This window comes from Lycium ferocissimum, chromosome 1 (genome assembly GCF_029784015.1).
Source record: "Lycium ferocissimum isolate CSIRO_LF1 chromosome 1, AGI_CSIRO_Lferr_CH_V1, whole genome shotgun sequence".
In the NCBI taxonomy this organism is placed as follows: Eukaryota; Viridiplantae; Streptophyta; class Magnoliopsida; order Solanales; family Solanaceae; genus Lycium; species Lycium ferocissimum.
Window position 1 is genome coordinate 55,534,636 of NC_081342.1, and position 12,834 is coordinate 55,547,469.

Genomic DNA, 12,834 nt, shown 5'->3' on the forward strand with positions numbered 1-12,834 from the left:
CGGAATAAAAGGATACAAAGTGCTATGTCTAGCCACTAAAAGGATACCTATTTCTAGAGACATAGTATTTCATGGGAGTGTCTTCCCTTATGCATTACCTTCTAACTAAGGTACTTTTTCCTCCATCCTTAATTTAATCCCTTGTTGATTATCCTGATATTAACACTACTATGACTGCAGACGTCACTATAATTGATCATAAAAATGTGAATGTCATTGATAACAATTTGACTCACAATAACTTTGCACTATCACCTAACACCACCATTGAACATATTATTCCAAATACTCGTTCACCATTCTCAGCAAAATTGACATCAACCTCCGATGTCGGTCAGGAAGTCACATAGGGAGTATCAATGTAACGTCCAACCGGTTGTTTTGAGTTTTAGAATCATATTACCCTATTTAAACTTTCTGTAGGTTCAATTGATGATTTATAACTTATGTGTATGGATGACACGGTCCCGAGAGGTTCATGAGTATTTTGAAATTATTAAACTTGAGCAAGAAGCCTAAAGTTAAGATAGCTGATCAAAGTCAATATTTTGAGTAAAAAGGTTTAGATTCATTATTAGAAGGTTCCAGGTAGGTTCGTATGATGATTTTGGACTTGTGTGTCTATTCGGGTTGAGACCTGAGGGGCTTAGAGGCTATTCGACACCATTGAAACTTAATTTACAATTGCAAATTTTCTTGTCAACATCTTGATTTACTTGAAGGTAGTTGGATTTGAGTTTAACTAGTATGTTAGTTCCATAACGTTGTTTTTTTACTTGTAGGATTTGGTCTTATCTAATTCTGACTTGTATTGAAGACTCTAGGCACCTACAGGGATGAACACCTTTCTAAGTAGGGGATAATGTTATGAACTGGCTATTTTAGAAGTCCGAATCATGTTCTGAGAACTTCTAGTAGCTCGAGATAGCTATTTGGGACCTGCTTGCAAAATTAGTTAGATTCCAATAAGTTTCAAACAACTTTTGTATCGTGTTACAATCGTATTTGGTGTTTGACGTCGTTTGAGCATAAATGGTATCACACCAAGTTAATGAGCTCCTTTCATTGAACCATTAGATCTTTAACGTTATTTTGAAACAGTAGGAGCAAGAATCGTAGAATTCTGAAGGCGCATCAGAGGGTTATGACCATTTTAGCATAAAAATCTGATACTGGTGCAATTTGGTCACGAAAGCAAAAGCTTGGTAGTGAATGCGAAAGCCTGGTCACAAAAGTGATGCCAGACAAGTATAAAAATGACATTTTCATCCCAAGAGTGTATTTTCATCCTATTGAGGGTTTTGGCATGATTTTTGGTGACTCTTGGAGAGATTTTGGCCGGAAAGCAATGATATTTCAAGGGGTTTTTTAAGGTAATCATATCCTAACTCTTTTGTGGTGATTATACATTATTTATTCGCAATTTACACTGTTTAATCACTAGATTTGATTGCTTTTTTATCCAAAACTTAAGAGACTTTAATGATCCATTTAAGTATGCAAATGGCATCAAAACTGGATTTAGTTTGTAGATATGAATTATGTAGCTAATGGGTAATACTCTCATGTAATCTGTTTCGAGTTCTGACCACTCGAACCAAAGGTTGACTTGTTGGTCAATCAGAGTTGACTTTAATGTCGAGGTGTTATGAAATTATGGGAATAGTTCCCCTAGAATAATTTGGGCCCGTTATTAATGAATCTAAATATATTGATCTCATTGGAGCTTATTTGGATGGACTGTGGCGATTCAAGTAAGGTTTTCTCTAACAGAAATCACGTAAGTAAGCTTGTAACTCCTAGTTTGTTTGCTTTTCATAAAAGCATATGTTATGTGTTGTTTATGTGCATTTAAACTAGCTAGTTTGTGTGAGTGGAAAAGCATAATCTAGATTGGCTAGTTTCAAGTGTCTAATATTTGACCGTGAGCCTTATAGTGTAGTTTTGCATGATTAGATATTTGTAGCAGATTCAGAGTTGTGACATGATATTGCTTAGCTGTTTAACCCACTTTATCGTCCATCAGTTGAGCATACTTTGTCTGGCCCAATAAGGTAAGTCAGAGGTAGATGTTAGAGTTATAGAGACCCGGTTAAAATCTGGGTACATCAGCCCGCTCTGAAAGACAGGAAAACCCATGGATATTTACGTATCATATCTCGTGAGCATATTTTAGATTCTATGATATTGTACCAGTACTACGTTATTGTGCTCTGATGCATTACAAACAATTTCTAAGACTTTCCCGAGAGGTAAGATGAGAGGGCGAGTCAATGATCTTATTGGGTCTTTAGACTCTTGGTTGTTATGTTCGGGCATGTGTAGGGGATACAGGTAGTGACCAGGTAGCCGATCCAAAGGTCATCAGTCCCTTCCAGTTAAAGTGAGCCACCATTAGATCGTGAGGACTTTTCATGTTTAGAAGACTCAACTTACCTCTAGGAAAGTCGTAGAAATTGTTGGTAATGCATAAGAGCACAATAAAGTAGTATTGCTATAGAAATAACACAGAGTTTGAATTCAAGCTATTGAGTTTAGTTGAACACGTAGCCAACACTCTAGCTCGTCCCTGCTAATATTATGAGATGTTTAATATCATAAATGTTTTTTTTTTTAAATTGATCTCAATCTACGTGCTTAGATAAATAAAATCACATAAAATGTAATCGAAGTAGTATTAGCTTTATTTTGCAAACTAAAGATCAGTCATTATCATAAAAAAATAAAAAAAAATTGTTACTAACAAATTGAGACTTAAGGGAAATAATAACTAAAAAGGAAATAGAAAAATAAAGAGGGCAGCTAGAAGGGGAAAAAATATCTTGGCTTGGCATAATAAAAAATAAGTGGAAAAGTGAAAATGGAGTTATTTTTGTACTTATACACGATAAGACTGGTGATATGTCCGAATGTTCATGACCTGACCTTAGGGCTTTATACTCTCTCTCTCTTCACATTTTTAAAAAAAAAATTTAAGTACTATTTAAATTGCCAACCCAAAAAATCTGGAGAAAAAAAAAAGTATAAGAAAAGGAACTTGAAGGTTTCATCATGAGGACTTATACTTTTCTTTTAACGGTCTAATAAGGGTTGAGGATAGTTACCCAAAACTTGAGAGCATTTTTTTTAATATATATTTTAAACATCTTTTTTGTTCCTTTTCTTTTTTTTGGTTTGGATTTGATGGGGTGGTGAGAGAAAACTGATTATGGCTTTGGAATTATAAAAGTTGTGACATAAGGAAGCAAAGTTACAGGAAATTCGGGTAACAATCTTGAACTTTGAACTTTAGTTACTTCATCTTCTTCTTCTTCTTGTACAGGTGAAAAAGAAAAAATCACATTTTTGGGTTTTGCAAATGTAATTTTTGTGAATTGTAGCTCAAAAGAACTTTTTAAACGTGTTCAAGATGCTACAGTAATTCTTTTTCTTGGAAAGTTTTGTTTTTCTGCACTGCCAATTTGGCTAATCATTGAAGATATTTTGCTCACTTGAAGATAAAAGGAAAGGATTTTTATCCATAAAATTTGATTTTATGTGAAATCAGTAGCTGATCTACTGTGTAGAAGCACAAAACTCACAGATCCAACAGTTGTGGATTTGCATTTTGTTGTTTAACTGCATCTGTTGAAGAGACAACAAAATGGTAAATGAATGTATAGAAATATATTGCTGTTGTTGTATACAGACACAACCACTAAAACAAGAACATTTAATTATCTATTTAATTAATGGTATAGAGTATATAGTAATGATAGAACCCCAATAGGGAACCTTTAGATAAAAATAAAAAAACTAAGTATATAGTAATATACTTAACTCCCACCACTCTTTATTTTATTTGTTTTTGTTGTATAGTTTATCTTCTTTCTTTTTGAGCATAGCAATAACTTATGCATTTCTAGGGTCAGCAAATCTTTAATTACACACACAAAAAAAAAAGGCTCTCTACTCTACCTTCTTTCTTCTTCTTAGATTAGCTTACTAGCACTGTCTTTGTTTAGACAAAAGCTTAGATCTAAAGCCCTATGAAAAGCTAGGTGTTTCAGCTCAAAGTAAGGTCAGTCTTTAAAGAAAAGAAGAAAAATAAAGAGATTTTTTCATCAATACTAGTACTAACTACCATTAGCTTTTCCAGCTTATGAGATTTAATGATATGTTGGAAAAGCTAATATAGGGTGTTCAAGATTAAAGCTTCTGACGCTTCTTCATTTCTTGTTTTTTTGTTTGTCATTTAAAAAAAAAAGTTTTCTAGTTTTTTTTGTGGCTATGGTTTTGACTGTTTTTCTACAGTATAACAAGTCTGTGGTGCTGAGATGAGAAGAGTTCTGAACAAATACATAGGCCTTTGTATTGAAAGCACTGATAAAAGAAGCCTTCTGTACTGAATGTCATATATCAATCCGCAAAAAACACCTTTTTACATATAAAATTTCCTTCTCTTTATATGTGTGTACTATCAGTTATAAAAGCCAAAGTAGTGTGTAATCATGATCAATGCAAAGGACATCTAAAACCCATGTCTACATAAAGTCCCCCAAGCCCAAGAACCCCCTACACCAGCTCATAGTTTTATCTACTTCTATTTTTTTCTCCATCTTTGAACCCTAATTCAAGATCCAAATCCATCATAGAAAAATACCCTTTTTGTGGTTTTCTCTTAACAGTACTACTTAAAGAAAATTTGGGTAAAGAAATGAATTTTGAAAGGTGGGTGTTTTCTTGATTTTGATTTTTTGTTTGAGCAAGGTATGAAAGTGGTAGTATGGAGATGGATGAGATGCAAACTCAAGAGTGTAAGTTTCCAAGAATCAGCAACAAAGGGGATGATGAGCAGTACCAATATGAAGTAGATGATGCAGGTGAAGTCAAAAAGAGTGGCCTTAGTGGTATTGGTAAACTTTATGGTTGGCCTTCATCAAGAATTGTTAGAGTTTCTCGTGCATCTGGAGGGAAAGATAGGCATAGCAAAGTATTGACTTCAAAGGGGTTAAGAGATAGACGTGTTCGCCTTTCTGTGAACACGGCTATACAGTTCTATGATTTGCAAGACAGGCTCGGCTGTGATCAGCCGAGCAAGGCCGTGGAGTGGCTACTAAAAGCAGCCGCTCCTTCTATTGCTGAGCTTCCACCTCTGGAAGCATTTCCAGATACACTTCAGCTCAGTGATGAGAAAAGGTCAAGTGTTGGAACTGAACCGGGTTTCGATTCAGCTGATGTTGAAATGGATGATGATGATCCGAATTACAACCAGCAGCAGCAGCAACAACCTTGTAGTAGCAATTCTGAGACTAGCAAAGGTTCTGGATTGTCACTTTCCAGATCGGATAGTCGGATCAAGGCACGGGAGCGAGCAAAGGAAAGAGCCACAAAGAAGGAAAAGGAGAAAGAAAACAAGTCTTCTGTTGTTGCTCATCACCAAAATATGCATCCTAGCTCTTCTTTCACCGAGCTATTGACAGGTGGTATGAACAATAACAACAACAACAGTAACACAAGTCCTAATGGCTCCATTCACCAAAACACGCCGAGGCAATGGTCTACAAATTCCTTGGAATACTTTACCTCATTAGGCCCATCATCTACTCGTGCAATCAACAACTCTACTGGCTTCTCGGGTCAAATTTATTTGGGAAATCCTCTACAAGTGGTGTCTTCAGCAATGTTTAGTCTGACGGGGGACCATCAACCCGAGCTTCACCACTTCCCCTTCAGTGGCGACAACGCCATTGGGGGAAGTAATTGTAATGGTCATCAAAGCACTACTAGTAATAATGAGCACAACTTGAACTTCAGTATTTCTTCATCATCTCCAGCATCCAGCTTTGCTGGTTTCAATAGGGGGACCCTTCAGTCCAATTCATCCTCTTCGCCGTCTGCTTTGCCTCATCACTTCCAAAGGTTTGACGGGTTACAAAGTTTATTTCCAGGCAGCACAACTGAATATGATGCTCGTTTACAGCTCTTTTATGGTAATGGTTATGGCAATGGCAACGGCAACAGGCATTCAGATCAGAAAGGAAAAGGAAAGAACTAACTTCATTCAAAAGCAAGTTCCTTTTACTGCTCATCTTCATCCATGGTAATTTTCAATTCTTGAAATACTCTACTATCATTCTACATAAAACCCATTTTTTACATTCCAAAAAAGACTCATTTTTTTCTGTTTTCTTGCATTTTTTTTTTTTTAAACTTAGATTAATGTGTTTTAGTCCCATGAAAGAGCTTGTAGATTTCTTGGTTTCATAAAAAGTTAGAAAAAAACTATTGGGGCATGTGTTTTAGTACGGAGTATTTGTTTTTAAGATAAGTTGCACGGTTTCCTGCGAATGGGAATAGGCTGGGTAGTTGTCTCTTTGTTTGGTTTCCTTCTTGCTTAGCATGTCTGTAGCCATAGACAGGTGTTAATAGTTGGAATGAAAGGGGCACTTTAACAATGGTGGAGGTTTTAGACTAGATTAGATTAGATGCTACTTTTTATTTTTTAAATCCCTATTTCTTTTGTCTTTTTTAGTTAGTGTCCCACCATAGGATGTCACATTTAATGCAATAAACAGACAACACTTGTCAGTTCAACGGCGCTCTTTATCTTGCTTTGAGAGGACTTTGCTAGCTAGGGTTAGGAGCTTTGGGTTTTGAGTTCTTGCTTAGCTAGCTTAGGTCTAACAAAACCTAAGACACTTTAGCCCTATAGTATGCATAGTAAAATAAATTAATTGCAGCCATTTTGCAAGACAAGATTATAATAGCTGGCTGGTAAAAATACCGAGACCCAATTTATAGGATACTATTTCATTTTAGTCAGTCTCAAAAAAGTGACATTTTTCTATATCTAATAATAATTTAACTCTAAAATTTTTATTTTATCCTGGATGAAATAATTTCTAGCTTCAGTAATTTTTTTGACTTGTTTTAAACAACAAGATTTAAAAGTCTTTCTTTTTTAAAACTCGTTGCCCAGTCAAACACCCTCATAAGGGAGTATTAAATATGAAGATTGATAGTAATTCTTTGGTTTCATATAGTGTTTAATAAGGCTCAATTTTTCAATTTTTTTTTTTAAAAAAAAAAAAGATTTTTTGACACATTTGACGCATAAGTTGAATTTATATTATGTACCGCATAACAAAAGTATTCCCAAAACCTATACTCTTTAACTCTTAAATATGGCATGATAATTTGTATCGTTAACATTAAAGTTAATAGAATTTTTAAATACAAAAAAGTATTATTCTTTTGGAATAGAACAAAATATAATACTTGTCATAGAAGATCAAACAATTGGAGTATTACAACATCACAGTAAATATATAAGTTATTGTCAAACGGCAGCATAGAGCAAGTCTGATTTTGGACAGTACACTGTAAATAATTTAATGTTTAATTGATGAGATTGCATAAATAGAGGAAGAATAATTTAGGTAAGTTAGAATTTCCAATTAATTATTTATAATACTCGCTTGAGATGATTTTAAATGACAAAACATGGTTAGTGAATATTGTTTTTTTGCGCGGATTGTCCTTCTTTTGGGGTGGTCTTTAATTTTTATACCTCAAATTGGTGGTCTTTAATATTTGCCCTTTACTTAACACTTAGAGGTACTGGGTTTGAGCCCAGGCTCGTATATAAAAAAAAAAAAAAATCGCAAGGATCCCAACTTATGCCTGAAGGCAAACGTTTATCCAAAATTAGGCTTTAAGGCGGATGTTTATAAAATTCCAGCAAAATATTTTTTTTTTTTTTTTTTTTGAAACTTAAGGCATAAGTTGGGATCCTGCGTTTTCCTTTCTTATTCCAAAAAAAAAAAAAAAAATTGGTGTCCCTGCGAATCCCAATTTATGCCTTGTGATTATTTTTTAAATTTTTGACTGAGTCGGAGTTCGAACTTGAAATCAAGGGACTTTAGCAAAGACCACTAATTTAAGGGGCAAAAATTAAAGACCACTGATTTGAGGCGCAAAAATTAAAGACCACCCCAGCGAAGGACAATCCTGCAAATTGCCCGTGAAGATTCATATAATAAATACCAACCTATTTGGAACTAAGCTACCGTTTGGCTATAGCTTTTAGGAACATATTTTGAAGATTTATTTTTAAATCTTTGTTTGGCCATAAAATTTTTATAAATTTTGAAAATAAATCTTCAAATCTCAAATTCTAGCTCAACCCTTTTTTGGGGCCAAGATTTATGTTTTGGCCTTTTCAAAACTTCAAAAATTATCCCAAACTTTTGTATTTTATAAAAAAGCTCCATCTATTTATGAGCTAGTTAATTCTATCTACCATGGTCCTCCATTAAAGTCGTATCTATCATATTTTCACAATTAAAGCAGTCTCTTCTATAAAGTGAATGAGCTAAGTTATGCCCAAACAGTAGAAGAAGAAACCCCAGGGAAAATTATTCTGCCAACTGTAGAAATCTGTTACAAAGACAAAAATGAATCTTTGTATTGTAATTTGAATTGTAGTAGCTAGTAAGCGTGTTGTTAGTAGTTGTTGTTAAAATATCATGTTCTGCATAATTTGCGATTAGCAAGTAGGTATGTTTTGTATGGTTGAGTATTCTTGATAGTTTTTAGAACTTACAGGTATAAGTAATGTTTCATGTTTTCCAAAACAAGAAGTGAAATATGTTTTCAAAAACTATGACCAAATAAGTTTTTTTTTTTTTTTGAGAATCTATGGTCAAATGCTAGCTAAAACAAAGTTATTATTATTGTTAGGATTTCCAGTTCAATTTACTTAAAATGAAAAGTTCAAACAATCAAGTAGGTTTTTGGACATGAACCTGAAATTATTGATTTGTGTGAAGATTAATTTGACATTGAAATTGTGTTTGGTCATAAGTTTTGCAACCAAAGATTTGGAATCAAATTGTACCTTTCCTCATAATCATGAAAACCCACAATTTGTAAAAACTATCAAAACTTCTCCCAACTTTTATACAAGCTTATCAAACACGCAAACCTACCTAAATTAACGATTAACAAAGGATTCCGCGCAGTGCACCAATTTCTTTTTTGGTGTGTTTTATGGAAGGGGGAAAGTGGGTTGGTGGAGTATGAGTTGCGTAATTACTTTTATAATAAAGATGGGTCTTTTTCTTTGTAATATTTAAAATTATGGGCCAAGTTTTATATTTTAGAAAATGTTTCTTTTGTCAACTAATTTTAGAAAATGTCAAATCACAAATTTGAAGTTAAAATTCTACCTAAGGTGAATTTGAAATTTGAACTTTGAAATCAGAATTTCAAGTTGAAATTGAAGTTTTATTCAAAATGTGATAAACAAGCATAAACTAGAAATCAAAACTTGAAATCATGATTTGGAATCTCATGTCCAAACGGCACCTAATTATAACATACAATTGCATGTTTCTTATACAATATGGTTTACATTATTGAGGCAAAAGAATGTCTCTATATTTGTTTCTTTTGTTTTTATGAGGTTAGAAAATATAAGGGAGAGAGCTAAATAGAGAGGCATGCTCTTGAAATCCTAAATACCTCCTTTAATTCCTTTGACCTTTTTCTCTTTCCTTAGATAGCATAAATTATGAGCATCTAGTGTCTAAGGCCACAGTCTAGCTGTCTAGGTAGTGAAGTGCTTTTGGTGAAGTCCTTCGTGATATAACTAAAATGTTACTGTACTAAGTAATTTCATCTTATTTGCTTATATAAGATTTTGCCTTGACAACTTGTGTTAATGAATGGTAGCATATACTTTGTGAAACAATTAAGGTGTGTGCAAATTGAATCAAACGCCACTATTAGTAAAAATAGTTACTCCGCTTTAGTCTTGAGATAGGACCTCATTACACTTCTATTCATATGGTAAATTATAGACAAGTGCTTCTAATTAAGGAGGGGATGACTTGTGAGTTGGATCTTCCCAAATCCCATCCATCTTAACTTTATATTCATGATCATGCCAGTGGCTAATTGCTGTAGGCTTAAGTTAGAAATTTTAAGCTCTTCAATTACTAAGCCAACGAAGTTTTAAGGTAGGGGCATAACACTGACATATATACCTATAATGAAAATGTTAGATATTGAAAAAAAATTATCGAAGCGTACTACAGCTAGTGGTTAAGACTAAGCACTGAGTCATGAATTCTGTTTGCAATATATCAATGGTTTAATGAAATGATGTCTTATATATTAATAAAAATATTATAGTACCCTTCTCATTATATCGATACAAATGTAATGGCACCCTAACTCCTTAATTAAAAAAGACAATTCTAACTTTTTATACTTTTTCTAACATAAAGAAAAAGGAAGATGCATCTCACCCAAGCGTTGAGTCTTGCGGTACGAGTGTACTGCATGATGTGTTGATTAAATCGAAAGACAAAAGTCGGATATTTAAGTGGAGAAGAATTGAGGAGCGGACCATTATATATCCACCAAGTTTTGAACTATGCGCTAAGCGAGGTAGAGCATACAACCTATTTTTCACCTATCGCCAAGGCTTAAGGCGGCTTTAAGCAATCCTTTGACAACACTGAACAGTATTGCTTAATATGCTTTATTATAACTTTCAGATGTTTTTGCTTAGACTATGCCAAGGTTTTGCCTTGCTATATATCTATGAGTATTTGCGATATTGTTTAGTCAGTCATTACTTAACTAGGCTGTTAATATTGTTCATTTATTATGTAATGCCACAAGCAATACTGAAGTAAACTGTAGTATGTGAATTCAGAGGCATATTGTTCTAGCACATCTCATGGCTTCATCCAGTAATAGCTTTCTTTTCCCACTATGCTGTGAGAGTAACAGGAGATCTTCCATTTTGTTACTATAAGTTAACTAATGTCAAGCTTAGGCAGTTGTTGACTTTGCTAAGGTTTTCAACTCGTAGACAAAGGGCAGTCCGGTGCACTAAGCTCCCGCTACGCGCGGGGTTCGCCGGACCAACTCGTAGACTTTTTTTTTTTTTTGAGCTAATATACCACTAAGTATTGTGGTCCGGCTCTTCCTTGGACCCCGCGCATAGCGGGAGCTTAGTACACCGGGCTGCCCTTTTCTATGCCACTAAATATCATACTTACTGGTTGGTTTTATCACATAATCCAAAAACATAATAAGTCTTTATGTAATGAAAGTAATTAGAATTTACCAAAACAACAGAAACTAGAGGTCTAGAACCAATTTAAGACTTTTAAATTGTCTTAAATTGGTTGTACATAAACTAAAGCAACTAACATATATGATAAGCTTGAACCAGCTTCCTGCTTGGCCTTGTATATCCTGTAATCTTCCTTCACCATTGTAGTATGTACCTCTGTTTCTCTTCATCATCCTTTCACAGCTCTAACTCTGAGATATGGGCATTGTAACTTATCACTGTTGAGTATCTTCTTGGCTTGCATATCCAGGTCTTGAAACCTGTATAACTCTGCATGCCCTTGATGAAGTGCAAAATTAGCTAAGTAGTCTGCTAGTTTATTTCCTTCTCTCACGACATGTGAGACTTGGATATAGCATCTCCTCATAATAATGGCTTAGCGTACTGTTTGTTGTAGTTACTGTTCCTTTTTGACCTGCTTTGTTTTTTGAGCTGAGGGTCTATCAGAAACAGTCTCTCTACCTTCCAAGGTAAGGATAAGATCTGCGTACACTCTACCCTCCACAGATCCCACTTGTGGGATTATACTGGATATGTTGTTGGTGGTGGTGGTGGTTCCAGATGCCTTCTATTTCGTAGATAGTTATTCAATTGGAGGAGATAAATATTGGTGAATAACCAAAGATAGGGTTTAGGGCAGATTCTGCGAGTTCAACTGAATCTATATGTAGATACATTACGGTCACACTCATTTTGAATCCGCTTATTAACTCTAGAATTTGGACTTGCCTCTATGAACAACATGTCTCTATATAGGGAAGTACGCAAGTCAAAATCAATTTGTTGTGCATCATTGATAAAATTCATATTTATTATCACACAATGAGTCGACTTGGTTCACATATATATTATATTTAGTTTCTCAAAACCTGTTTTACTGCTATTAACCTGATTAGTCTTTGTCAATCTTTTATAATTGATGCAGGCAATTGAAGATGGAAGCAGGCTCTGAGTCCCAAAGGAAGCATGCATGCCTTTCTCTGCTACAGACTCTATATATTATGCTTCTTAATTCCTTATTATGCATTGTTCATTTTTGATTACTATAAGTAGGCACCTTTTTTTTTATGGAGAAATCCTTGTTTGTTTCTAGCCCCACTTTAGCCGGCGCAGGGTTTGAAACTCCGCAAGGTCGTGTGTGTTTTTCTATGAGACCTCATTTGTCTAACATTGCTTGAGGCCTTCATATTGAACCTAAGATGCTGGAATTTGCCAACTTGAAATGCCTTGCATTTTGATTTAGTTGTGTTGTTGATGATATTCAACAGTGATTATTTCTATTAGAAAAAGGAGTAGCCCTGATGAGAAAATGACAAAAATGGTCATGTTTGAGGGTAGGTTAAATATAGTCCCTTAAGTATGTATTGAACTGTTTTGGTCCTTTATGTTTGTCAAAAGTTAACACTGTTAGTTTTGGTCAAATAATTACCGGACTCTATCTGTTATATTTGATAGCAACTATGAAAAAAATAAAGGAAATTACGGGAACTCACATTCAGAGAGAATAGGTACAATGTTTGTGGTTTATGCTATTTTTTATTTAATTCTAGAGTTTGGTGTAGTTTTTTGAGGTGTAAATTTTGTTACTGTTTCTTTTTAGTGTCTACTTCAATTTTTTGTGTTGCATATTTTAGGATTTAAGTGGACTTTCTTGGTGTGTATGATTAGATCTTTTTTTAACTTTTGACAAATTTAAAGGA

The 12,834-nt window shown here is 34.3% G+C and overlaps 1 protein-coding gene across 2 annotated transcripts; it reads left to right on the forward strand.

Annotated features, from left to right (window-relative positions):
- The first annotated feature begins 2,910 nt into the window (after positions 1-2,910).
- On the forward strand, positions 2,911-12,357 carry LOC132055773 (transcription factor TCP2). 2 transcript variants are annotated; one of them, XM_059447766.1, is made up of 4 exons: positions 2,911-3,265; positions 3,548-3,646; positions 4,750-6,082; positions 12,060-12,357. In XM_059447766.1, the coding sequence occupies exon 3, from the start codon at positions 4,766-4,768 to the stop codon at positions 6,035-6,037; it is 1,272 nt and encodes a 423-aa protein (XP_059303749.1). In that variant the 5' UTR covers positions 2,911-3,265; positions 3,548-3,646; positions 4,750-4,765; the 3' UTR covers positions 6,038-6,082; positions 12,060-12,357. The 2 variants fall into 2 exon arrangements, with proteins under 2 accessions (XP_059303749.1, XP_059303742.1); XM_059447759.1 differs by lacking the exon at positions 3,548-3,646.
- Positions 12,358-12,834: the final 477 nt, after the last annotated feature.